Source organism: Heteronotia binoei, chromosome 1 (assembly GCF_032191835.1).
Source record: "Heteronotia binoei isolate CCM8104 ecotype False Entrance Well chromosome 1, APGP_CSIRO_Hbin_v1, whole genome shotgun sequence".
NCBI lineage: Eukaryota > Metazoa > Chordata > Lepidosauria > Squamata > Gekkonidae > Heteronotia > Heteronotia binoei.
Window position 1 is genome coordinate 260,732,333 of NC_083223.1, and position 26,903 is coordinate 260,759,235.

At 50.1% G+C, this 26,903-nt stretch overlaps 1 protein-coding gene across 1 annotated transcript; it reads left to right on the top strand.

The window, feature by feature from the left end:
• The first annotated feature begins 138 nt into the window (after positions 1 to 138).
• LOC132583154 (dual specificity protein phosphatase 10-like) lies at positions 139 to 25,765 on the top strand. The gene is made up of 4 exons (XM_060254830.1): positions 139 to 227; positions 16,460 to 17,667; positions 23,565 to 23,864; positions 25,468 to 25,765. Exons 2-4 carry the CDS (start codon positions 16,473 to 16,475, stop codon positions 25,731 to 25,733), a joined length of 1,761 nt encoding a protein of 586 aa, XP_060110813.1. The 5' UTR covers positions 139 to 227; positions 16,460 to 16,472; the 3' UTR covers positions 25,734 to 25,765.
• The last annotated feature ends 1,138 nt before the right edge of the window (positions 25,766 to 26,903 follow it).

The window sequence follows — 26,903 nt, forward strand, 5'->3', positions numbered from 1 at the left end:
CGTCAAAAAGCTGCTCCGGCTCCGAAGCCAAGGAGAAAAAGATCAACAACGAGGAGGACAGGCCGCCAAAGGGGGAGGGGGGCAAGTGTCCTTCAATCGGGGGCTCCGAGGGTGTCAGAAGCGAAGATCTCTACCATTCCAGACCCCTGCCCCGTTTAAGCAGCCCCGCGTCCTTTTCCTTCTAAGCCCAGAAGCCTCATGGATTTCACCCTTAGGATCTGATGCAGGTGAGTTCGCGGATGGGATGGGATTGGGGGGCGGGGGGCCCGGCAAGCGTGTGCAATGCCAAGTGGAGGCGGGAGAAGGTGATGCGACCATTGCAAACACCTGGGCATTTTCCACGGGGGAGGGAAATGGTTCCCCAGCCTCCAGATCCTGTATGCATTTGCAGTGATGGCATTGCAATTTTTTTTTTGGGGGGGGGGGTGGTAGGGTTTCATACATGCAAAGAGACAGCGGCGGGGGAGGACGGGTGGACCTGTCTGTGGCGGGGGAGGGGGATACGGATCTTCCAGGTTTGGCGGATCTGGCAGCTGCGACGTCAAAGACAGGGGGAATTGCAAGGCGGGGGGGCGAGCCAGGATCCCGCTTTTTCCTAAGGTGGCAACGTGTGGGTGTTTGTTTGTGGTGGCTGTCGCCTTAGTTTGTTGTGACAGATTATTCTTTTGGGGCGCGTAGGAGGTGGGAAGGGGGGGGAGGGAGCCGCTGCCGGGAGGGGGGGAGGTTGCCTGGAGGAGGAGAAAGGGGGAGGGAGGGGACAGAGGGAGAGAAAAGGAAAATTCGGTTTCCCTGGGAGGCATCAACACAACGCGGTTCCAAGAGGCAACGGGGAGGGTTGCTGGGTTCTCCCCTTACAGGTATCTTGACGCCTCCTGAACGCCGCGATGACATCGAGGGCTTATTTTAGGGCGGTGATGCCACCACGGCAGTTCTGGGGACGCCAGAGAGGAGGCTTTACATAGAACCGGGCGCGAACCGCAGCCCTGAAGTTCGGCGTGCGTTCACACGTGCGCCGGGGCAGCTCTACCTGCAGGGATTTGCATGCGCCCCCCCCCCCCCCTACGGATCACACACGCAGGGTTGCCGAGTCCAATTCAAGAAATATCTGGGGGCTTTAGGGGTGGAGCCAGGAACAAGGTTGGGAGAAGGCGAGTTCTGACCATCACATTTAAAGGGACTGCACACCTAAATGCCTTCCCTCTATTGGAAATAACGGACAGGGGCACCTTCTTTGAGGGCTCATAGAATTGGACCCCTGGCCCAATCCTTTTGAAACTTGGGAGGGTGTTTTGAGGAGAGGCATTGGATGCTATGCTGCAAATTTGGTGCCTCTACCTCAAAAGACAGCCGCACCCCCTCCCCCCAGCCCCAGATAACCACGGATCAATTCTTCATTATACCCTATGGGAATTGGTCTCCATAGGGAATAATGGAGTGCCCAGCAGACATTTCTCTCCCCCCCCCCGCTTCCTGATGACCTGAAGTGGGAGGAGGGCCTCCAAACTGGGGGATCCCCTGCCCCCGCCTGGGGATTGGCAACCCTACACACACATCTGGAGAAGCCAGTGGGAGAAAAACTGACAGGCAGATTGCTTGGTTCCCAGATCTCTTCAGGATGGATGGACTTTATAGACTCAGGGTCTGCACAAGAAGCCTACACACTTGCACCTGTGTTGCCATTGCTGTGCCCGAGTTGCATGTACGAGCACACAGGAGTCCCCATAAGTCAGCAGCGTTTGAGCACACCTTCTCATGCACAAGATGCATGCTATTTTGTAGTTCTTCTCAGGGTTCTTTGTAGAAAAAGCCCATCAGGGGTCATTTGCATATTAGGCCACACCCTCTGATGCCAAGCTAGCCGGAACTGCGTTCCGGCTCAAAAAAAAGCTCTGATTCTTCTTACTCATAAAATGTATAGAGCCTGCCTTTAAAATAAATACACAGCGGGGCGATCATGAGCTGTGTAGATGGTCTGGGGTAAGCCACAATCCCTCAGCGATTGAAGGAGTGGGTAAAAACACTGGTCTTCCTTACAGGGATGTTGTGAGGCTGACTCAATACAGGAAGCGCTTTGAGCATGCAAAATATCCTATATAAAAATGCAAATGTTGCTAGGATCAAAACAGAGTACCTGCAATTAGGGAATTTTACAAGCCTATTTTTGCCTGCTCCTTTATTTCCTCCATTCATGGAATGCGCGTATACAGGACGGTCAAGAAGCGACAGATTTTGGGGAATCGGTTCGGGGAACACTTTGAAAGCAGTGGCTGCTTGTACATGCATATTTTTGCAGATTCTTTCCTTTTTAGCTTAAAAATTTCCCCACGGACCGACCCCTACCCCCATCAGACAAGCTGCTGTTATTTCACTGCTAGATCCACTCTCACTTTTAGCAAAGAGTGCACAGAATTTTATCGATCGCTTGAGGAATGCAAGCCTTTTGCATGTGAGAATGTCCTCTCCTGGATCAAGCAGGATGGGTAAAAAGCCTTTGTATCCCTTTGGCCCCAAACAGATGTTATATCTGGCACGGATCAGATTGGGGTTCCCCCATCCCGATTCTGCTCTTTGCACAGCCAGACATGATGTCAGGAGCCAAATTCACCTTAGGATGGTGGGGAGGAGCTTCAGCCTTCCCTCTCAGTCTCAGGGATGCCCTCTTTTCTCTGTCACCCCTGAGAAATCGAGTAGCATACCTGCATGTGTGAATGCAAGGTCCCACAAGGTCAATGCAAGGGGAAGGGAGAGTGTGTGAAAATGAAATGGCCTAAGCAGGTTGCTGGTACCATGGGTGTGTCATCAAGATGCCTTGTATGCAGAGCTTTTTTTGGCACTGGAACACACAGGAACACAGTTCTGGCTGGCTTGGCACCAGGGGGTGTGGCCTAATATGCAAACGAGTTCCCGCTGTGCTTCTTCTACCAATGGATTGTATTATTTAGTCCGATATTGCAAACTCTGACCAACGGTGCGTCTCCAGTGTCTCAGATAGAAGTCTGTACCACGTTTGCCATTTGAGATCCTGTTACCTGGAGATGTCAGGGCTTGACCCGGGAATCTTCTCCAAGCAAAGCAGAAATTCTAACACTCAGCAGGAATGAGTTGTGGGAAAGGTTGTGGAAGATGGAACACTAAACCTGTGTTTGGCCTTCGGAATTTAAGAGTAGTAGAAGAGGCCCTTCTGGATGCAGAGAAACCATCCCGGGTGGATATAAGGCACCTTTGGCTTGGGACGGTGCAAGATGGCTGGGAGGGAAAAGGTGTGTGCTGCTGGTTGAGAGCAGACTCTTCCCCTAGCAGAAAGCACTTTCTGCTCATCATCTCAGCAATCCTTACAACACCCCTGTAAAGTAGGCCAGCTGCATACCCGTTTTGCAATCTGGCAGAGAAACATCGTGGCTTATGCCAGAGATCATGCTTTCTAGGAGTATCCAAAGATTACACCATCCAGAGATAGTGGCTCCTAGCTGGCTTAGTTCCGGCATCCTGCCAAACTATAATTTGTGCTATCAGTAGCTGAAAACCCAATCCACGTTTGGAGTTTCTGGACAAAGAGCAGGCAAACCGCGGTTTAGGAATGCCATTCCCCTTTTGTTTTCCATCCGCTGAGCACTCTGATCTCCAAGAACAGGCCTCGGGTAACAAAGTGACACTCTGGTTTGTCAGTTTAGATATCCTATCCAACCACAGTTAGCTTAAACCAAGGTTTGCAAATGCACTTCAAAGCACAGCTTCTGAGTGGTTGACTGACTGAAAACCACAGTTTCTTTCCTCATGCCAAACCACGGTTAAGCTTTCTTAACTGTTGTCTTGCACAGCATTTGTAAACTGAGCTGCTAACTCCGTGGCTGAGCTGAGATTCAAACTGGCGACCAGTGGCTCATACTGGATGCTCTTCATGATGGCATGCCAGGCCCTTGCTCAGGGGTGGCCAAATTGTGGCTCAGGAGCCAGATGTGGCTCTTTTACTCATATTGTGTGACTCTCACCCACCACCCTGTCAGCTGGCATGGAGGAGGCATTTCTCTTTTTAAATCACTTCTCCAAGCCAAGCCGGCTGGCCATTTGGAGAATGTATTTCAAGTTAAAGTTGCTTTATTTCCACCTCCTTCCTTCCTTCTCTCAAACATCTGATGTTCATGTCTTGCAGCTCTCAAACATCTGATGTTTATCCTGTGTGGCTCTTACACCAGCAAGTTTGGCCACCTTGTGCATTGAGTCACTCACAACCATCACTGAGTCCATTTCGGTTGTGTGCATGATTATATTTTGCCCGTCAACTGGTTTGGAAAGACTTGTTGATTTATTTACTCCACTCATAGTCCGCCTTTCCCACTTAAGACACCAGGTGGATTACAGTTTTTTTAAAACAAATGCAATAAAACCATAAAACGATGCACAACAAATAATGCAATAATACCGCCTGAAAGTTGGACTGCCTTTAAAAGCAGTGCTTTAGAAAATTGTCTTCCTGAATAATTCTGTGGGCAGTGCCCTCCTGCCCCACCTCTTTAGGCTCGGGGTGTGTGGAAAGTCCCTTGGCCTCCTGCTCCGCTGTGCCTCATTCTCTCCCCCCCTCCCCCGTTAACCAACACAGCACATCTGGGGCCAAATGATGAGCTCATGGGGTGAAACGCGAGGAGCAGATGCCCTCATTGGGTGGTGCTGCCATGCCATGAGCTCAGGGTGGTATTTTTAGAGCTAATACCTCTTCACTCGGTTAAGGGAAGAGCGGAACAGCCGCCCAAAAGGAAACCAGGAGACGACAGGGCCACCGTGTGCTTTGGGGAGAGTGTGCGTGCGGGGCCATTTATGCGCGCATTTGAAAGGTCATGCTGATCTGAACCTGAAGTGTGAACAAGGAGAACTGTATGAATGATTAGGGGGCAGCGTGTGTATATATGTGCACAAGTTGCTTCTTGCAGAGGTTCGTGCATTTCTCTGCGACGCCTGCAGAGGAGAGCATATACTTGAGTGTGTGTGTGTGTGCAAGTGCACGAAGACACAGAGGAGTTGTGCGTGTCACGTTTTTGAGCCTGGCCATTGTTTGTGCGCATCCCTCTCACGAAAGCCCTGCAAGGTAGGTCAAACGGAGGGACTGCAACTTTTTTCTGGGCTGAGGGAGAAGGGATTGGGATCCCAGGTTAACACTGTGAGTGTTAAGCGTACAGAAGAACAGGAGGTTGTAGATGTACGTGGATCAGTTCTGGAGAGGATATTCATGACAGCTTGGGTGCACATATGTAGATTTGGCTGCGTGAGCAGTTGCACATTGGTTTACTACAGGGCAGGCGTGAGCTCTGCTGAAGGTTACATGGGAACATATGCATGCGTGGGTGTAAACAAGAGGGGCTTTGTGCTCCGTTGGAGGGAGGTACATGTATGTTCCATGGATCGTTATAATCTTTGCAGCCAGTGGCGGACTGGGTCTAAAAATATTGGTTGCCAGGAGACAAGGGGTGCCCACCCATAACTATAAGGCTGTCATTTAATTTTTATAAGAAATAAATAAAATTTCCAAAAAATACATAAGTGGGGGAAAATGTACAATTAAAACTTTTGCGAAATGTGTGTGTGTGTGTGTATATAGTAATTACAGTGTACATATATTGTACATTTTACTGGCAGTATGCAGTAGATACTAAATGTTAATACAGACTGCCTTTTCTCTGGGGGAGCTGAGCGTCCAGCTGGAGATCAGTTGTAAAAGCGGAAGATCCTCAGGCTCCACCTGGAGGTTGGCAACCCTAAATACAGTGTAGATTTTTAGTTGCATTATAGTAATAATATTGGAACGTCTTATATTTTCAAGTGACTAAAAAGGATATTAACATTTTTAACATATTGTCTTAACGCTTAAGGGGCCCACTTCATGAGGGGTCCATTTGCCATCGGGCAAGCTGACACCCTGGCCAGTCCGCCACCGTTTGCAGCCCCATCAAATGAAGAGGACGCTTTTCTGAATTTCACAAGCCAAACTATCTGCTCACTGCCCCATGAACCTTACAGTATAAACATTGAGTGTTGGAGAGGAGAGCATAGGCGCTTGAGCATGCGATATGTTGTTTTGGAAGGGCGCGGAAGGGGGAGGGGAAAAAATCCATGCACCCCAATTAAGTACGGTTGCTGGCCTGGGGAGGGGGGGGGCGGAGATCTGAAATTACAACTCATCTCCAGCCAATGGAGATTGGTTCCCCTGGAGGAAATGGCTGCTTTGGAGGGTGGACTCTGTAGAGACCCCTCCCCTCCAAAACCATGCCCTCCCCAGCCCCCAAATCTCCAGATATTTCCCAACCAGGAATTGGCAACACTAGGCCTCACCCATCTGAAACGGGGAAGCCCTGAAGAGAGACCTGAAGGTGTCCCCTGGATCTCCTCAGATTTTGATGTCTGAGGGCGAAAGAAAGAGACAGAGACACGCTTTTGAGTGGGTCCATCTGTGGCAGGACTGGAGAGAGGAAAGAGCCTGGCTTTCTGATTTATGAAACAGGGTTTGCAGAAGGTTTTGCCATAGGTAGGGTGAGATGTAGAAGGACATGTTGTGGGGTTATGAATGCTGTCTCAAGCGTCTTGCCCTCCCTGTGAGGCTGCGGTTGCCATTTTTTTTGCATGCTATGTCTTCTTCTCCCCACTTCTCACTGCCCTCCTTGCTTGCAGGGTAGAGTGGAAGGGGCAGGCGAGCGCTGTCAGCCCCTGTTAGCGTCGGAGGGGCTCCTGAGCAGAGCGGCCTGCGGAGCGGGAAGGCGCTTTTGCTTGCCGGCTGAATTAGGGGGCGGGAGGCTGTGGGGGTTTGGGAGGGAGAAGGAGGCAGCCCAGGGCAGAGCAGGGGAAGGAAGCAGGGCGGATGAGAGAAGGAAACTGGGTGGGTGAGGACAGGGAGAGGTTGCCAACTCCAGATTCAGAAATACCCGGAGATTTGAGAATACAGCCTGGGTGAGTGGGATTTAGAGTGGAGAAGAACCTCGGTAGTAGGGTTGCCAAGGCCAATTCAGGAAGTATCTGGGGACTTTGGGGGGTGGAGCCACGAGCAAGGTTGTGGCAAGCATAATTGAACTCCAAAGGAAGTTTTGGCCATCACATGTAAAGGGACCCTGCACCTTTAAAATGCCTTCCCCTCCATTGGAAATAAAGAAGGATAGGGGCACCTTTTTTGTGGGCTCATAGAATTGGACCTCCTGGTCCGATCCTTTTGAAAATTGGGAGGTATTTTGGGGGGAGGCACTGCATGCTATGCTAAAAATCTGGTGCCTCCCCTCAACCTCAAAAAAACAGCCCTCCCCCCCCAATCAGAGAGAAAACTGGGATATAAATATAATAATAAAAGCTGTAATTCTGAGAGATCTCCAGGATTCACCTGGAAGCTGGCAATTGTGTTTGTTTTCCTAATGCAGTCAGGCTGGGCAGGAAATTTGTCCAGGAAAGGCATTTGATTTCTCCCTCCCTCTGGTGCTACCTGTGACCCATGAGGGAATGGCTCAAGGCCCCTAAGGTGTGAAGAAGTCAAGCAGCCAATTCTTGCAAATATGATAGAGCTGTGTGCAACAAAAGGAGCACTGCCAGGCTGTGGATGTGCGTTTGGGCATTTGTACTGTGGTTTTAATGCCATGGCAAACCACCCTGCAAAAAGTCTGCCGTGAAAATGTTGTGAGTCAGAAACGACTGGTGCTTGCACAGGGGACCTTTCCTTTAAAGCCATGCACCACCACCCCATAAATATCAGCATCCGTTCTGGCTTCTCCACTTCCACCCCCCCCCCCCTTGTGGACGAAGGTTTTAAGTTTCTAGCTAACGTCACAACTGCACTGTCGCTGTGCCATTACCAGAGACGCGTTTCCGACATTTTTGATTGACTTTGGCACTTCTAGGCCTTTAGCCCCACAAACACATACGAACGCAGGCCTGTATGTTCAAAGGCCTGTCACACAGGCGCACACAGATAGCTTTTGGGATGCGCCAATTTTGGAAAGGGATTTTTTAATCTCTCGGCACACCACTGGGTACGAAATGAATGCCTTTGAACCTTCCTCCAGAACCCGGCAGGGAAGTGCAGGGAGGGGCTAGATAATGTGCCGTTAATGGGGACAGGAGAGAGGGTGGGAGGAAACGCTTAAAGGAAGCTGGAACCAGGGGCCAGGAATGGTGTGTATATGTGTGTTTTGTGTGTTGGGGGGGGGGGGGGATCCAGAATCCTCCTGTCCCTCTGCACTGATATATTGTGCTTCCATCAGCTCCACAGGAAACCCTGCTGTGTTTCTGTTACATCAGTGAGCGCTTTTGCTACATTCGACCCAATTTCTACCCATAATGTTGTTGGGTTAAAAAAAAATGAAAGAAAAATACAAGGCGGTGGGAGGATAAAAGGAAATTATTTCTTAGCCCTTTTAAAAATCAGATTTGATGCTGACACTGTAATACACCTTTCAAAAAGCAAGTTGGATGGTTTTAAAGAGAATGAAAATAGAAGGCTGTACAGCTTTGTTTTAATGATGAGAGAGAGGAAGTCTATAAACTATTTAACTAATTGCCCCCTGATTGTTAAGTTTTTCTTATTGTATCGTTTTAATTATTGTAATATCGGAGATCAGCGTGCTGTATTTTACTATTATCTTTATTTTTATGTAGTGCTTTAAAGTGCTGTACTTACATTGTTTTATTTTCCTCCCCTTTTTCCCTTGCCTTTGAAGTTATTGTTATGTCAATGCCATTCAAGTTTTTTGGAACTGGAATTGGTTAAGAGTGTCAGACTAGGATCTGGCAGATCCAGGTTCAAATCCTGGCTTGTGCCCTGGAAGCTCGCTGGGTGACCTTGGGCCAGTCACACACTCTCAGCCTGACCTACCTCACAGGGTTGTTGTGGGGATAAAATGGAGGGGAGGAGAATGACGCAAGAGGCTTCAGGGTCTCTACTGGTGAGGAAGGTAAGGGTACAAAAGAATTCATTACAGGATTCCAGCCCCTGAGAGCCAAAGTTCACTCAAATCCCACCCCTTTTAAGGGTTTGATGTGAGGTTAAAGGCAACCCAGGTAAATATCTTGTAGCACCCCCCCCCCATCCCCCAGTCCTTAAAATGGTACAAAATAGCAACAGCTAGCATTTATATATAACAGGGGTGGCCAAACTTGCAAACATTAGAGCTGCACAGAATAACGTCAGATGTTTGAGAGCTGAAAGAAATGAACATCAGATGTTTGAGAGCCGCAAGGAAGGAAGGAAAGCAAATAGATTGGGGGGAGGTGGAAATAAAGTAACTTTAACTTTAAATGTATTCTCCAAGCTACTGGCTGGCTTGACTTGGAGAAGTGATTTAAAGAGAGAAATGCTTTCTCCAAGCCAGCTGATGGGGAACTGGGGGCTTCAAGAGCCACATGATATGTGTGAAAGAGCCACATGTGGTTCCCGAGTCACAGTTTGGCCACCCCTGATATATAATTTCAGTGTTCAAAGTGTTTTGCATTCAATCTTGCAGTCTTTCCAGCAGTCCTATAAGGTTAGGTTGGTATTATTGTGCCCATTTTGCAGACTGGAGAGCGGAGGCTGAGTGTCTGGGCAAAGCCTTGTGATTTTGTGGCAGAAGGAAGGTTTGAACTGGGGAGCTCGCAGATCACAGCTCATACTTGTCAATGTGCTAAGCTCCTAGCACTGATCCAGGATTGTTGCTTTGCCAGGACAAACCACAAACAAGACTTGAGACATCTTTTGCAAGTATGTAAAGTACAGGGCTGCATGTACACACCAAACTAAAATTAACGCTTTGTGTCGGGGTGATGCAAATTCTGCACTGAGAAATGCTGAATCCTGAGCCCTGTGGTAATTAGATGCAAATCTTGCTCTTTCTGTGGATGTTTCTGTGAGACTATGGGAACATTCCTCAGATGTAATTCCCATGTTAATCAATGAGGCTTCCTCGCAGCTAGCCCTTGGGATTGCCGCTCCCTTGCTGCAAATCTTTGCGACGGTTCTGTAAGGTAGGTCAGTATTAGCCTTCTACTGCAGATGAAGCTGAGAGATTGCAGTATACCAGGGGTGACCAAACTGTGGCTCGGGAGCCACACATGGCTCTTTTACACATATTGTGTGGCTCCCAAAGCCCTCACCACCCCATTTCCTTCCTTCCTTCCTTCCTTCCTTCCTTCCTTCCTTCCTTCCTTCCTTCCTTCCTTCCTTCCTTCCTTCCTTCCTTCCTTCCTTCCTTCCTTCCTTCCTGTCTTGTGGCTCTCAAACATCTGATGTTCATGTCTTGTGGCTCTCAAATATCTGACATTTTTTCTATGTGGCTCTTACATTAAGCAAGTTTGCCCCCCCCCCTGCAGTATGCCTAAGACTGCAAAGCAAGCTCTGGTCACAGGTAATATTTCAACGTAGGTCTTCTTAGTTTGTAGTTCAGCCAGTGAACTCACATGCTACCTGATCTAAGAGGCGAGTGAGTGCAGAAGACGTTATGGGTGAGAACCCGGTTCCCCCCAGTGCGTGACGCGCAGCCTCTGCTGGCTGATGTACAAACACAGTTGCAGAGCAGAAAAACAGTAAACGGAAACCAAGTGGCATGAAGCTCAAGAGGTCTAGCCTGCGAAATTTCTGTGTAGAGATGAATCAAATGCACACTGAGCACAATGAACCTTCGCAGCAGAAGTCAGAGGCGATAACAGAGCCTTGTTCAGCTAATTTAACACCTGTAGCTTGAGAGGAAACTGTTATGGCGACTGAGGCGTAATTGGAGAGGCTGGAACTTCCTGATAGATTCGAAATCTGCCATTTTACACTGGAGTCTCTCTTTTAGACTCTGGAAATAACAACCACTCTGAAATAGCATATTTCCCCCCCAAAAAAACAGTCCAAAGCAAAATCCCACCCCCCCACCCCAACCCATGAAATAACTTTTATTAGGAACAACCAAAAGTAATATTTTAATATAATTAATAAAAGGCAGAAGCAAGGCAGAAGGTATCCCATGGCTTTGGGATTCTTGTATCGTAACAACTGGTGTGAAAGTGGTGTCAGTCATCTCTCTGGCTTTTGAGACAGCCAAAGGTATTGCATTCCCTCTAAGCTGAGTTAGTGTGAGCTAGCTCACAGTGCTTTAGCCTCCAGCTCACATATTCTTGTCTTAGCTCAGGAAAAATGGCCCCAGAACAAACTAATTTATGCAGTAACTCACAACTTTAATGTCAGCTCACAAAGCAGAGTTTTTGCTCACAAGACTCCACAGCTTAGAGGAAATATTGATCCTGACATGCTATCGAGCTTCCCTTTGTAGCCATACGGGCTAGAAACTTGTGTGGAGCCATGTCTATACCCCAGTGGCACAACAGCATGCAATTTAGGGATGATGGCACACCTTTTACAACAAAGGGCTGTTCTATGCAGCCAACAACCTTCTACAAGATTTATTTAGACATTTATGCCTTTGTTTTCTCTCAGGAGGGGCCCAAGCAGCATGCATCCTTCTCCTTGTTTCCATTTTATCCCCCGTGAGGTGGGCTAGGATGAGAGTATGCCACTGGCCCCAAGGTCATCCAGCAAGCTTCCATGGCATAAGCCGGGATTCAAACCTGGGCCTCTAAACTGTGATGGCCATTATGCAGAATAGTTGCAATCCAGGCTCGAGTTCGAATCCAGCTCTATTTGTCCAAGGCAGGAAAGAAAAATGAAGGGCTGTGGCTTATTGGTGGAGCAAATGCTTAGCAGTTATTTGTTTGATTTATTTGTACCCCGTCTTTCCCCCAGTGGGGACCCAAGGTGGCTTACATCATTCTCCTACTCTCAGTTTTTCTCTCACAACAACCCTGTGAAGTAGGCTAGGCTGAGAGAGAGTGTGACTGGCCCAAGGTCAACCAGCGAGCTTCCATGGCAGAAGTGAGGATTCAAACTTGGGTCTCCCAGATACTATTCTGACACTCTTACTGCTGCATCCAGGTTCAGTCCCCACTACCTCTAGCCCGGAGTGGCCAAACTTGCTTAACATAAGAGCCGCATAGAATAAATGTGAGATGCTTGAGAGCCACATGACATTAAGATAAGATGTTTGAGGGAAGGCTGGCAGGCAAATAGGTGGCTGGAGGGAGAGGTGGAAAGAAAGCAACTTTAAATGCATTCTCCAACTGGCTTGGCTTGGGGAAGTGATTTAAAGAGACAAATGCCCTCTCCAAGTCGGCCGATGGGGTGATGGGAGCTTCAAGAGGTACACGTGTGAAAGAGCCACAGTTTGGCTGCCTCTGCTCTAGCCGAAAGAATCTCAGGCACTGAGAAAGACCTAACATTCATTTAATTTATAGATCTTATTTGGAGCAGTTCTGATAAGCCATGGGTTCAGATCTGACTTAACAATCAAAGGAAGTTAAGTAGAAAACACCTTTTGTTATTGGTGGGTTCTGTTCTGCTGCAGCCCTCCAAACATCTTGGGTTTGCTTCTCGCTTTGTCCTCTGGTTCTTCCTGAGCAAGGAGGGAAATGCTCCCTGGGTACAGGCTCAAAGGCACCGTCCAGCCAGAGATCTCCCTGAGAATGCAGAGGCAGCTTTGGGGAACTGACCAGAGGAATGGCTGCCAGTTTGGTGTAGTGGTTAAGTGCATGGACTCTTATCTGGGAGGACCGGGTTTGATTTCCACTCCTCCACTTGCAGCTGCTGGAATGGCCTTGGGTCAGCCATAGCTCTGGCAGAGGTTGTCCTTGAAAGGGCAGCTTCTGGGAGAGCTCTCTCAGCCGTACCTACCTCACACGGTGTCTGTTGTGGGGGAGGAAGGTGAAAGGAGATTGTGAGCCACTCTGAGATTCAGATTGTAGGGCAGCGGGATATAGTTCCAATATCCAAATATTCATAGAGGAGAAGGAGGAAGAGATTGAAAAATTCCACATGTGCATACCAGGAAAATGCATGCGTATACACCAGAGGCAAAGGCAGTGCGTGCCAACAAGGAGGAAGGTGCACGTGTCCACATTGCAGTGCCACAATTCCCCAGCCGCCCTTGTGCAGTTCTGAATTTTTCTTTGGAATGTTCCCTTAGAGGGCCAATCAGAGTAGATGATACTGAACGAGACCGACCAGCCATAAAAGGTGGATTCATCTACTCAAAGGGCAGTCAAAAATGGGATATCTGATGATGCCCGGAGGCAGAGCAGGTCTGTCCCTGATTTCCTCAGAGGAAAAAAAACTGGGCTGGTGCTGAGGAAATGGAAGGGAGGGGGCCTTCAGGTAGGATTGCCAATCTCCACACGGGGCCTGGAGACCTCCAGAAATCAGTCCTCCAGGAGAGCGGACTCTATGGCATTATATCCTGCTGAGGTCTCTCCACTCCCCAAACCAGGCTCCACCCCCAAACCTCTAGGGATTTCCCAACCTGGAGTTGGCTACCTTATCTTCAAGGCATCTCACAAGTAAGGCAATAACCAGAACGAATCTCTCCTCTCAACAAAGGTCCCCCTGACAGGACTATTGCTTCTTCTTTGGGTGGTGTCCTCCATCCTGGTGCCCCCCTCAAAAAAAAAACCCTGGAAACAAATGGCAGTTACAGAGGGTAGAGTTTCTCTGCCGGGTTGCCAGTCTAAGTATGGTATCTGCCTACTATCTCTTCCTCTATGCCAGGGGTAGCCAAACTTGCTTAACGTAAGAGCCACATAGAATAAATGTCAGATGTTTGGGAGCCGCAAGACATGAACACCAGTCAGGTGTTTGAGAACTGGGAGGGAGGGAGGGATGGTAGAAAGGTGGAAAGAAATGTGGAAAGAAAGCAAATAGATGGGGGGAGGGAGGTAGAGGTGGAAAGAAAGCAACTTTAAATGCATTCTCCAAGCTGCCAGCTGACTTGGCTTGGGGAAATTATTTAAGGAAACAAATGCCTTCTCCAAGCTGGTTGATGGGGCGATTAGGGCTTCGAAAGCCACACAATGTGTGTGGAAGAGCCACATGTGGCTCCTGAGCCATAGTTTGGCCACCTCTGCTCTATGCTGTAGCTCTGAGTGGCCAAAAGATACATTAAGAGGGCCTTGGGATAGTGCTGTCCCGCCAAGCAAACAACGTACAGAGAAAAGGACCATCTGTATAATTCGTAGTGCCCATTGGTGTCCACTGCCATATTTCTTTAGAAAGCGGTTGGGGCCAGGTGGAGCGTTTGTCCAACAAGGCTTTTGAGTGAATGTGCAATGAATGTTTTTTAAAAAAACAACATTGACTCGTCAGGAACTGTCAGCCACAGCATCAGGATCTTAACTGTGTGAATGAAGTAAGCTGGCTGACTCTGCCTCCTGTGGCGGCCATTTTGTAGCTGCCGTTTTGTGGCTGCATCCACCACTCTGTCTCAGAATTCCAAAGGTGCCCACAGGCCCAAAAAAGGTTGGGGAGCCCCGCCGTACTTCCATGCAGGCCCACAACTGACTGTGAAATCCATCCTTAAGCCACTCAGGGCCGTGACCTTCTTGAAACAAACAACCAGGCGTCTGTCCCTCATGGCTGCCATGATAAGCTGGGAAGAGTCTTGAGCTGTGGCTGATGAAACCTCCAGAGCTCAACAGGCTTGCTACAATTGCTTGTTGTCAGGGCTAGGGTTCTTTGCTCCTCTCCCTGGCTGGCAGCAACCGAACAAATTAAAATATGATGCAAGCGTTCTAAATTGCCGTTGCCAGAATCCGAGTTCTGTTTTTCCTGAGGCAGAATTTGGCAATAATTATAATTTCAGCACAGAGTAAATACAGAGAGACAGAACTGCCTATCTTGATATTGGCTAACAGGGAGCAACTCAACTGGATTGAGCTGACCCACAGCATCTGGGAGTCCATTCCTAACATGTCTATCTTGTTACATTTTTATTCCACCCCGCCTCCAATGATCTCATGGCAGTATACATGTGCCTTGGTTTTATCTTCTCAACAGCTTAAGTTAGGCTCTCAGAAACACCAGCTGAGAAGTCAGCCAATGAGCTTCAGGTTTGGGGAGGATCTGAACCCAGAGTGTTGGACTGGGTGGGCCATTGGCCTGATCCAACATGGCTTCTCTTATGTTCTTATAAATGTAGTGAATAAGAATAATTGCAGTGATCAGGAAGACTGAGCGAGGGTCAGAATACGATATTAAAGCCGGATCCACCGTAAGGGAATTGGCCCTGAAATGTTCTGTCACAGAAAAGGAACAAAGCAGAATGAATGCATGTAACGGCCAGGAAGCTTAATAGCTTATATAGATATTTCAGCCAATTGGAAATTGCCAATCAGGTTCTGAGTATTGTGTGCAGTTCTAGAAGCCTCAGTGTTTTACAGTCAGAGTTGTTCAACAGTGCAATCAGGTACCAAGGGAGGTGGTGAGCTCCCTTTCACTGGCAGTTGTTAAGCAGCGGTTGGACAAACACTTGTCAGGGATGCTGAAGGCTGATCCTGCATTGAGCAGGGAGTTGGACTAGATCAGGGGTGTCAAACATGCGGCCTGGGGGCCGAATCAGGCTCCCAGAGGGCTCCGATCAGGCCCCCCGAGCAACTGGCTGTTGTCTGCTTTCTTCTTTCTTGCTTCCTTCTGCATCACAGCTTGCTTTGCCAGGCTTGCTCAAACGCACAGGAATTACAGAGCAAAGCCTCTATTTTCTCCATTGGCTGAGGCTCCTCCCTTGGGGAGGAAGGGGGGATGCAGAGCTTGCTTTGCCAGGCTTTCTCAATCACACAGCAGAGCTACTGAGCCAAGCCTTTCTTCTTTCTATTGGATGAGGCTTTTCGCCCTCCTGGTCCCCTAGGGAAGGAAAGAAAGAAGCTGAGTTTCCTTTGCCCAGTTCCCTGGATCCCATAGGAGAGATACAAAGAAAGCACCTTTAAGACCAATGAGTGCTAATATTTTAAGCATGTCTTGAGTGTTTTTTTTAAAAAAAAACTTTAATTGTGTTTGTATCCTTTATAAAGTTTATATCTCTGCTAAAGGTTAAAAAAAAGGGTAAAGGTAGTCCCCTGTGCAAGTACCAGTCATTTTCGGCTCTGGGGTGACATTGCTTTCACTACGTTTTCACGGTAGACTTTTTACGGGGTGGTTTGCCATTGCCTTCCCCAGTCATCTACACTTCCCCCTCAGCAAGCTGGGTACTCATTTTACCGACCTTGGAAGGATGGAGGCCTGAGTCAACCTGGAGCTGGCTACCTGAACCAGCTTCTGCTGGGATCGAACTCAGGTCATGAGCAGAGGGCTCGGTCTGCAGTACTGCAGCTTTACCACTCTGTGCCACGGGGCTCTTATATATCTCTGCTACCTAATCTTAAATAGGTATACATATGGGCCAACTTAACATGGCCTGGCCCGACATAGCCTGGCAAGGTTTCATTTTTGTCAGATTCGGCCCTCATAAGTTCGACACCCCTGGACTTGATGGTCTGTATGGTCCCTTCCAACTCTATGATATATAAGGATATCCCGGATGAGTTTTGGAAGAGCTAAGTCTTGACCCCATACCCTTCTGCTCAACCTATGTTCTCTTGTCCTTTTCTTTATCTACAGCTCACCTTTCCCAATGCCTCCCTCGCCTCTGGAAGAACGGATCGGCGTGTTGCAGCGACCCAAGACGTTGGCCTTGCGCCTCAACCACAGCTTCTCCAACAACGCTGGCGGCGAGAAGCAGCAGCAAGAGCAGCAGTCTCCCCTCTGCAAGCCGTCCAGCCAGGCCCCGCCGACTCTAAAGGGGCCCAGCGAAGAGGCCTGCAAGAAGGTTCTCCAGCCCAACCAATCCCACCCCCTTGACGCCAAGTTATCAGCGGGTGGGACGCAAGGCCAGACGCAGGAGAGGAACCCTTCCCTGGAGCTGAGTCTAAAGCCCAGAGAGAAGAAAGGGGCGCTGGCCCCGCCGCTGAAGGTCTTCCTGCCCCAGGCCAAGCTGAAGAAGAGGTGCTTCAAGGAGAACTCCAAGCCGGTCCTCGACACCTCCACCAGCTCCTCCTGCCTTTCCAGCCCCGCTAGCACCATGCACCCCTTGAAATGCGGCTGCCGGGGCTGCTGGCGGCTGATGCGCTGCGACGACACCAACCCCAAGTCTGGCCTGCGTTCGCTGGGCTGCTTCTCCTGCCGCTCCAGCCTGCGCTCCTTGAGCTGCTCCAGCCCGCCCTCGGTCAAGAAGCTGGGCTGCCTCCCCTGCACCCCAGCAGCCCTCCGGTCCCTCGCTTGCCTCGCCTGCAACCCCTCGGTCAAGTCGGTCAGCTCCTCCTGCAGCTTCTGCAGCAGCGACCCCATCGTGGCCTACGACCCCCAGGGGGGTTCCTCGCCCGCCCCCAGCTGCTACGGCGGGGACGACGACGACGACTACAGCGTCCGCACCATCTGGCCGGACGAGCTGGCCAAGAAGATGACCAAGTCGCGGGCCCAGCAGCAGCCGTCGCCCTTGATCCTGGACTGCCGGAACCTGGTGGAGTTCACCAAGAGCCACCTGCAGGGCGCCATGCACTTTGGAGCAGCCGATGCCGCTGGCCGGCGGCGCCTCCAGCAGGGCAAGCTGGCCATGCTGGATTTCATCTCCTCCCGTGGGGTTGGCGACGGCAGAGACTCTTCCCTGCAGCGCCTCTGGCCCAAGGAGCAGAACGGCTCCGCTGGCACGGAAACGATGACTCTTCCGGCTGGCATTCCCAAACCCTCCAAACCACAGCAGCCCTCGCCAAATCTACATTTGGTCTTGGATCTGCTCAACAAAGATGGGCAGGAGGTGACGGGCAGGAGAGGTAAGCAGGGGTTGTAGTCGCTGGCCGAGCGGTGGGGGGGTGATGGGGGGAGGGAAGAGGGGAAGCAGGGAGGGAAGGGAGCAAGGCAGAGGGGGTGACACCCCGTAGGTTAGGATAAATCTAAGTTGAACTACAGCAGGGCTTTTTTGTAGCAGGAATTCCTTTGCATATTAGGCCACACCCCTGCTGATGCAGCCAATCCTCCTGGAGCTTACAGGAGGCCCTGTATTAAGAGCCCTGTAAGCTCTTGGAGGATTGGCTACATCAGCAGGGGTGTGGCCTAATATGCAAAGGAGTTCCTGGTACAACAAAAGCCCTGAGCTGTGGCCTCGAACTCCTTTGCACAGGACGTGGCAGTCTTTGTTAGCTTGGGTGACTGTGAGGAAGAAGTGAACAAAGGTGGATAAAGCCTCTAGAGGGAGATGTTGCTTCTGATTGTGGAACCTCCATGAACAGAGGCAGTGTACCTCTGAGGACCAGAAGAAAAGCGTAGCTTGTATGTGGATTTCTGGGAGCACTGAGTCCTGGCCCCACTGACAGACTTCCTGATGGCACCTGGGTTTTTTTGGCCACTGTGTGACACAGAGTGTGGGATTGGATGGCCCATCCAACATGGCTTCCCTTATGTTCTTATGAGCATCAGGCTGGCCTATCAGAAGCAGGAAGCTGGACTATGTGAACACTTGGTCCAATCCAGTCGGGGGTCTTGTAATATTGTTATTTATTTTTTTAACTTCTTTTGTACCCCACCATGCTCCCCAAAGGAGATCAAAAGTGACTTACCTCCTTCTTTTCTCCTCCATTTTATCCTCACAACAACCCTGTGAGGTAGGTTAGAGGGAGAGCGTATCATGGTCACTGGCCCAAAGTTCACCCAGCAAGCTTCCATGACAAAGCAGAGAATCAAACCTGAGTCTGGCAGATCCCAGTCCAACACTCAAACCACAACACCATGCTGGACAATTCACAGGGGATAGGCTGATATTGACTACTGTGCTATCTAAATGGAAGCTCCAAGTACAGAGGCAACCTACGCTTCAGTGCAAAGCATTGGGGGCAAACAAGGGAACCCTGTTCTTGATGCCTTGCTGGGGGACTCCCTTGGCTGTCCTCTGTTGGAAACAGGGCACTGGGTTATGGAAATGTTTGGTCCAAACCAGCAGGACATCAGCATCAGTTAGGAGAGAGCAGCAAGTACCCAAGAGAAGAGAAAAGCCAAAGACAGATTCCACCCCCCCAAGACTACTTTTTTCCTTGCTTGTAAATCAGGTTCCATTTGAAAAACCTAGGATGTTTGGGGTTGACTTAAGAGCCCTGCTGGATCAAACCAATAGTCCATCTAGTCCAGCATCCTGTTTCACACAGTGGCCAACCACTTCCTCTGGAGGGCCAACAACAGAGCAGAGAGGCCAAGGCCTTCTCCTGATAAGATGAGCCTTGCTGGATCAGACCAGTGGTCCATCTAGTCCAGCATCCTGTCTCACACAACCAGTTCCTCTGGAAGGCCAACAACAGGGCAGAGAGGCCAAGCTCTTCCCCTCATAAGAACATCAGAAGAGCCCTGCTGGACTAGATGGACCACTGGTCTCACACAGTGGCCTCAACCACTTCCCCTGGAGGGCCAACAACAGAGCAGAGAGGTTGAGGCCTTCCCCTGATGAGAACATAAGAAGAGCCATGCTGTACTAGATGGACCACTGGTCTCACCCAGAGGCCTCAACCACTTCCCCTGGAGGGCCAACAACAGAGCAGAGAGGCTGAGGCCTTCCCCTCATAAGAACATCAGAAGAGCCTTGTTCACACCAGTGGTCCATGTAATCCAGCATCCTGTCTCACACAGTGGCCAGCCAGTTCCTCTGGAGGGCCAATAACAGGGCATAGATGCAGAGGCCTTCCCCTGATGTTGTCTCCTGGCTCTGGGATTCAGTGGATTCGTGCCTCTGAAGGTGGAGGATCCCCTCAGTCATCCACAGCTAGCAGTCACTGACAGATCTTTTAAAACTGTTTATCCCTGTGGCCCTCACTGCATCCTCTGGCAGCTAAAGCCACATTTTAATCACTCTCTGTGTAAAGAATTATTTCCTTTTGTTTGTCCTGCACCTCCTGCCCCTCGGCCTCCGTGGATGCCCTCGAGTTCTAGCGTTTTAGTAGAGGGGGAAAAAGTTCTCTTTGTCAACTCTCTCCACCCCGTGCATAATTTTATAAACCTCTTATAACTGTCCTCCCCGTAGTGGTCTCTTCTCTCAACTGAAAAGTCCCAGACTCTTCAGCTTTTCCTCATCAGGGGGGTGCTCTTGGTTGCCTTCCCTTTTTCCTCCCCGCCTTTCTGGTGATCTCATCCCCACTGGGTGACCAGATGGCAAGAGGAGGGAGATGGGGGAGGGGAAACAAGCTTCACCCCCCCTCCTTCTCCCCCCTCCCCTCCAGCACCTGCTCAGAACCTATTGAACCGAAAGCAGCTCTGCCCAGCTGGTACCATGACATCATCTCTTTGACCTTCTTGCACAGTTCTGAGCCGCCCCAGTTCCCTTTTTCCCTCCCCCCCCCTTCCTAGAACTTGGAGTCACAAGGAGTTACGGTGTCCTTTTACCTAGCAGATGTTTCAGTGCAGGAAAACAGAGGGCTGGCCCTGCCAACGCCTGCATATTGCAAAGGAAATGTTTCCCCCGCTAAAAATTTGGTGGAGACCAGTGTTCCCTCTAGGCTGAGTTAGTGTGAGCTAACTCATAGTTTTTTAGCCTCTGGCTCACATAATCAGGGAGATTGAAAAGATCACCAATTCCTGGGCTCAGGATGCCAACCTCCAGGTGGTGCTGCAGTTCTCCTGGAATTACAGTTGATCTCCGGATGACAGATCTCAGTTCCCCTGGAGGGAAAATGGCAGCTGCTGAAGGCAGACTCTGTGCCATCACAGCCTTACTGACCAACCTCCCCTTCCCAAATTCTGCCTCCTCCCCCCCCCCCCCAGATTTCCCAGGCTGGAGCTGGCAACTCTACTGCTGATGTAAGCATAGGGTTGCCCAGGAGTGAGTTAAGCTGACACAACCCCTGTTGGTGACCTTGGGTCAGTCAAAGGTTCTCTTCAGAGCTTTCTCCCAAGGGCAGTTCTCTCAGACCAACCTACCTCACAGGGCGTCTGTTGTGGGGAGAGGAAGGGAAAGGAGATTGTAAACTACTCTGAGGCTGCGGTCACACACACTAAATTATCCACTTTCAATGTACTTTCAGACTGGATTTTGCCAGTTTACACAGTAAAATCCAGTTGGAAAATATACTGAAAGTGGATTATTTAGCACAGGGGTGTCAAACATGCGACCCAGGGGCCGAATCATGTAATGTAATGTAATGTAAAATTTTATTTATATCCTGCCCTCCCCCGCCAGAGCAGGCTCAGGGCGGCTTACAACATTTAAAATGAACAATACAATAATAAAACATTAAGAACACATTAAAACCAATCAGTGATTAAAACATTCCTAGACTCAGGCCCCCAGAGGGCTTCTATCAGGCCCCCGAGCAACTGTCATCTGCTTCCTTCTCCCTCTCCATCATAGCTTGCTTTGCCAGGCTTACTCCATCACATAGGAGCTACAGAGCAAATCCTCTATTTTCCCCATTGGCTGAGACTCCTCCCTTGGGGAGGAAGGGGGTGGAGAAGAGCTTGCTTTGCCAGGCTCTCTCAATTGCACAGCAGAGATACTAAGCCAAGCCTGTCTTCCTTCTGTTGACTGAGACTCCCCTCCCCCAGTCCCCTGGGGAAAGAAGGAAAGAGCCGGAGCTTCCTTTGTCCAGTTCCCTGGATCGCACAGGAGAGATACAAAGAAAGCGCTTTAGGACCAATGAGTGCTAATGTTTTAAGCATGGTTGATTTTAAGTTTTTTAAATCTTTAATTGTGTTTGTGTCCTTTATCAAGGACTTCCTTGTTGGTCTCCCATCCAAGTACTAACCAGGGCCTGCCCTGCTTAGCTTCTGAGATTGGACAAAATCCAGGTTAGCCTGGGCTGTCCAGGTCAGGACACAAACGGAAAAAACCTCACCAAAATGGTAGGCAGAAGAGGAGGCTGGATCTTACAGGTCCCTTCTGTTGATGGTGACGCTCCCAGTTGCATGACTAGGGAAAGGCTTCTTGGGGAAGAGAAGGGAAAAGCTTTCCAGATCCAGCACGTATCTCCTTTGATTTCTAAAAGCTTTATCCTACTTCAAGAAGCATTCTCCCTCCCTTTTCCCTGTACAAAATAATTACTTGTATATCAACAGGCAATCTGAACGGGATAAACCACATCTACAGGTTTATTTGGATCGCCTAGGCCGAGGGTTGTAATTGCTCTGGCCTGAATAGAATAATACACCCCATGCCACAACACTGGGTTTTTGCAACAAAGATCAGGGCTTTCTTTGAACTGGAATGCAGTTCCGGCTGGCTTGGTGTTGGGGGTGTGGCCAAATATGCAAATGAGTCCCTGCTGGGTCTTTTCTGCAAAAAAAGCCTTGTGTGGAGCAATAGTGATGTCAGGGGGTGTGGCTTAATATGCAAATGAGTTCCTGCTGGGTGTTTTCTACCAAAAAAAGCCCCGGCAAAGACCCTAGTGGTGATTCATGGGACCTGCCTTGCTAGAAGTCCAGCATAGTTGTTTCCCTCAGTCCATTCCTAGAGCCCTATAAACTCTTAGCTATTTCCTTGCTATGGTGGAGCTGGAGTGATGTAGTGGTCAGGTTAGGATCTGGGAGACCCAGGTTTGGATCACCCCTCTGGCATGGATGCTCTCTGGGTGGCCTTGGGCCAGTTACTCCTCTCAGCCTAACCAACCTCCCAGGGTGGCTGGATAAAGCAGAAGAGGAGAGCAGGGCATTCTGAATGGCTTTGGCTCCCACACTGAGATGAAGAATCCTAGAATCAGAGTTGGAAGGGACCTCCAAGGTCATAAGAACATAAGAGAAGCCATGTTGGATCAGGCCAATGGCCCATCCAGTCCAATACTCTGTGTCACACAGTGGCCTAAAAAATTATATACATATACATATATACAAACACACACACACACTGTGGCTAATAGCCACTGATGGACCTCTGCTCCATATTTTTATCTAACCCCCTCTTGAAGCTGGCTATGCTTGTGGATGCCACCACCTCCTGCAGCAGTGAATTCCACGTTAATCACCCTTTGGGTGAAGAAGTACTTCCTTTTATCCGTTTTAACCCGACTGCTCAGCAATTTCATCGAATGCCCACAAGTTCTTATATTGTGAGAAAGGGAGAAAAGTACTTCTTTCTCTACTTTCTCCATCCCATGCATAATTTTGTAAACCTCTATCATGTCACCCTGCAGTAGACGTTTCTCCAAGCTGAACATGAGAGAAGCCATGTTGGATCAGGCCAATGGCCCATCCAGTCCAACACTCTGTGTCACACAGTGGCCAATACACACACACACACTGTGGCTAAATAGTCATCTAGTCCAACTCCTGCACAATGCAGGAAATTAACAAATACCTCCTCCCCACACATCCTCAGTGACCCCTGCTCCGTGCCCTGAAGACGGCAAAAACCCTCCAGGATCCCTGGCCAAACTGGCCTGGAGAAAAATTGCTGCCTGACCCCAAAGTGGCAACCAGCATCTCCCTGGGCGTCTAAGCACTGATGCGACCCTTCCTGCCCTCCTTCTCATGAACTGCTTAATTCACCAAATCTGCATTGCCCTCAGATGGCCATCTAGCCTCTGATTAAAAACCTCCAAGGAAGCCTGTTCCACTGAGGAACTGCTCTAACGGTCAGGAAGTACTTCCAAATGTTTAGCCGAAAACTCTCTGGAGTTGGAGTGCAGGTCTCTAAACAGATGGATGTGATCTGAGGACTCCCAAGCGCTCGATGAAATGCTAACTGCTGTTTTGACTGCAGGCAGCCTGGTGACGCCGGAGATTGCAGATGCGCCGGACGACTTGGGCCCGCCACTTACGCCTGACCTTGAGAACGCCGAGCTGAGTCCCATCCTGCCTTTCTTGTTCCTGGGCAATGAGAGAGACGCGCAGGACCTGGAGCAGATGCTGAGCCTCAACGTGGGCCATGTCCTCAACGTCACCACCCACCTGCCCCTCTACCACGTCGAGAGCGGGCGTCTCCGCTACAAGCGCTTGCCTGCTACCGACAATAACCGCCAGGATCTGCGCCAGTACTTCGAGGAGGCCTTCGAATTCATTGGTATGTCCTGCTGTGAGGTGGGCAAGCAGGGGGGATGGGTCAAAGAGAGCCAGTTTGGATTAGTGGTTAAGAGTGGCAGACTCTAATTTGGGAGAACCGGGTTTGATTCCCCACTCCCCTCCACATATACCTTGGGCCAGTCACAATTCTCTCAGAGCTGTTCTCTCAAGAGCAGTTCTCTGTCAGAGCTCTCTCAGCTCCACCTACTTCACAGGGTGTCTGTTGTGGGGAGGAGAAGGGAAAAGAACTTCCTGACAGTTAGAGCAACTCCTCAGTGGAACAAGGGAGGTGGTGGGCTCTACTTCTTTGGAGGTTTTGAAACAGAGGCTAGATGGCCATCTGCCAGCGATGAAGATCCTGTGAATTTAGGGGGAGGTATTTGTGAGTTTCCTGCACTGTGCAGGGGGTTGGACTAGATGATCCTGGAGGTCCCTTCCAATTCTATGATTCTAAGGAGATTTTAAGCCACTCTGAGACTCCTTCAGGTAGTGAAGGGCAGGGTATAAATCCAATTTCTTCCACTTCTTCAGGGGAGAGAATGAGGGTCCCTTGTAATTAGCAGAAATGTCCAATCAAACTCTTTTGCTTGGTTGTCTTTTAATTTATTGGCATCTTTTTCATTTTCTGTGAGACTGAGCGAATACATTCTGAAAACACGGTTGGCAAACAGCAAGGATTCTAAGATTTTAAAAAGGACTTTCCCCAGGGAAGAGGCACTGTGGCTCAGTGGCAGAACATTTGATTTGCCGGCAGAAGGTGCCAGGTTCAGTCGCCGCCACCTCCAGTTTAAAGGGTTGGTTAGAACATAAGGTGAACATCCTTTGTCCTGGAGAGTCGCCCCCCCCCCCCCCGTGAGAGTAGACAACGCTGACCTCAATAGATCAGTGGGCTGACTTAATAGAAGGCAGCTTCATGCATGTGACATTTCCCTGGTTGCTCGCCTGGAGCTGATCGTTACTCTCCCTAGGCGAAGATGGAAGCAATGGTTTGGCAAAGCCTGGGTTGGAACAAAAGCCTAGGGCAGGGATGGCTAAACTGTGGCTTGGGAGCCACATGTGGCTCTTTCATACATATTGTGTGGCTCTCAAAGCCCCCACCACCCTGTTGGCTGGCTTGGAGAAGGCATTTCTCTCTTTAAGTCAGTGGCCCCCAACCTTTTTGACACCAGAGACCGGTTTTGTGGAAGACGATTTTTCCACGGACCGGTGGGGGTGGAAGTGCAGGGGGTTTTGCTGACCCCAAGCCCACACCCCACCCCTTTAAATAAGGAGTAGGTGAAGGTCTCTGCCTCACTCCGTGGCCCCGTTGCTAACAGGCTGGTCCTGGTCCATGGCCCAGGGGTTGGGGACCCCTGCTTTAAGTCACTTCTCCATGCCAAGCTAACTGGCAGCTTGGAGAATGCATTATAAAGTTAAAGTTGCTTTATTTCCACCTCTCCTTCCCTCATGGCTCTCAAACGCCTGACGTTCATGTCTTGTGGCTCTCAAAACATCTGACGTTCATTCTACGTGGCTCTTACATAAAGCAAGTTTGGCCACCCCTGGCCTAGGGTGAGGCCTACGGTTCAGTCTCCTGCATTAACCCTGCCCTGTTTCTGCTGCAGAGGAGGCTCACCAGAGCGGCAAAGGGGTCCTCATCCACTGCCAGGCGGGCGTCTCGCGCTCGGCCACCATCGTCATCGCCTACCTGATGAAGCACACGCTCATGACCATGGGTGACGCCTACAAGTACGTCAAGGGCCGGCGCCCCATCATCTCCCCCAACCTCAACTTCATGGGCCAACTGCTGGAATTCGAAACGGACCTCAACGCCGGCGTCACACCCCGCATCCTCACGCCCAAGCTGGCCGGGGTGGAAACTGAGGTGTGAGCAAGACGGGGCGGCGGGGAGAGCTGCCGCCGATCTCAGGACTGGGGAAGGGTGGGTGGGTTGTGCAATAAGGGACCGATGGATGGCACGGGAATGGACGCAAGGCCTGCCAAAGCATGGATTGGGAAGGGGGGGGGGTCTGGGACCCTCACAGCTGCCGGGCCAGATCCCGCGGGACACCGAGACGATCTTCAGCTGCCTCCAGGCCCGTGGACTCGCGAGTCCTCCGAGTACCAGAAAAGCCCATTTTCGTAGGCCTGGCTTCAACTGGGGGAGGACATCTTGTTTCTATTGCTGGCGTCGGCTTCTCTAACCTTTCTTACTTGGGGTCGGGAAGGGGTTTGTGTGGGTGTGCGACACTGCCGGGTTTAATTTATTGGGGGCGGGGAGTGTGCGGGCGAGTGTGTACTTTCGGGGTACTCTGCCCCCTTCCCCTTTGGATCCAGATGCTGCTTCCCCCCCCCCCTTTTCAACCCTTACTGGAGAAAGGAGGGTGTGGGGCCACTCGAAGGGTTGAGGTGTGTGTGTGTGTGTGTGTAGCGGGGAGCAGAGGGCAAGACACCCTCTCCCCCTCCCAACATATATCAGACTCTGATGCTCAGGAACACAGAATCTCTTCTGGGTGAACGTTTTTCGTGTGGAATGAAAGGATTTCGGGGAGGGGGGGATGCCAATTATAACACCTTTCCCCACTTCTTGCCTAGTGGGGCGGGGACCTCCTGCTTCCCTCCTTTGTTTGTTGGAACTGCACTGCTTGTTTTTCTTTTTCTTTCATTTGGGGGGGTTCAGGGCTTTTTTTTGTAGCAGGAACTTCTTTTCATATTAGGCCTTGCCCCTCTGATGTAGCCAATCCTCCTGGAGCTTACAGGAGGCCCTGTAAGAAGAGTCCTGTAAACTCTTGGAGGATTGGCTGCATCGGGGGGGGGGGGGTGGAGCCTAATATGCAAAGGCGTTCCTGCGACAAAAAAAGCCCTGGGAGGGTTCATTTATAACCACCAACCTATTGATAATATTGAGGGGAAATAAAATGGAGGGGGGCGTGAAGTATCTCTTTCCTGTGTCTCACCCCCGCAAGAGTGTAGACACTTCCGTCTGCCCCTCTTCTCAGGACAATATAGCATATGAACGAGTCTTCCACTTTTAAGGCCATGGAGTAGGAACATTGGAACT

Coding starts and splice junctions, on each gene's coding strand:
- LOC132583154 (XM_060254830.1), top strand. CDS start 16,473: ATGCCTCCCTCGCCTCTGGAAGAACGGATCGGCGTGTTGCAGCGACCC. Junction 17,668..23,564: donor GGAGGTGACGGGCAGGAGAG/GTAAGCAGGGGT, acceptor TTTTGACTGCAG/GCAGCCTGGTGACGCCGGAG. Junction 23,865..25,467: donor GGAGGCCTTCGAATTCATTG/GTATGTCCTGCT, acceptor TTTCTGCTGCAG/AGGAGGCTCACCAGAGCGGC.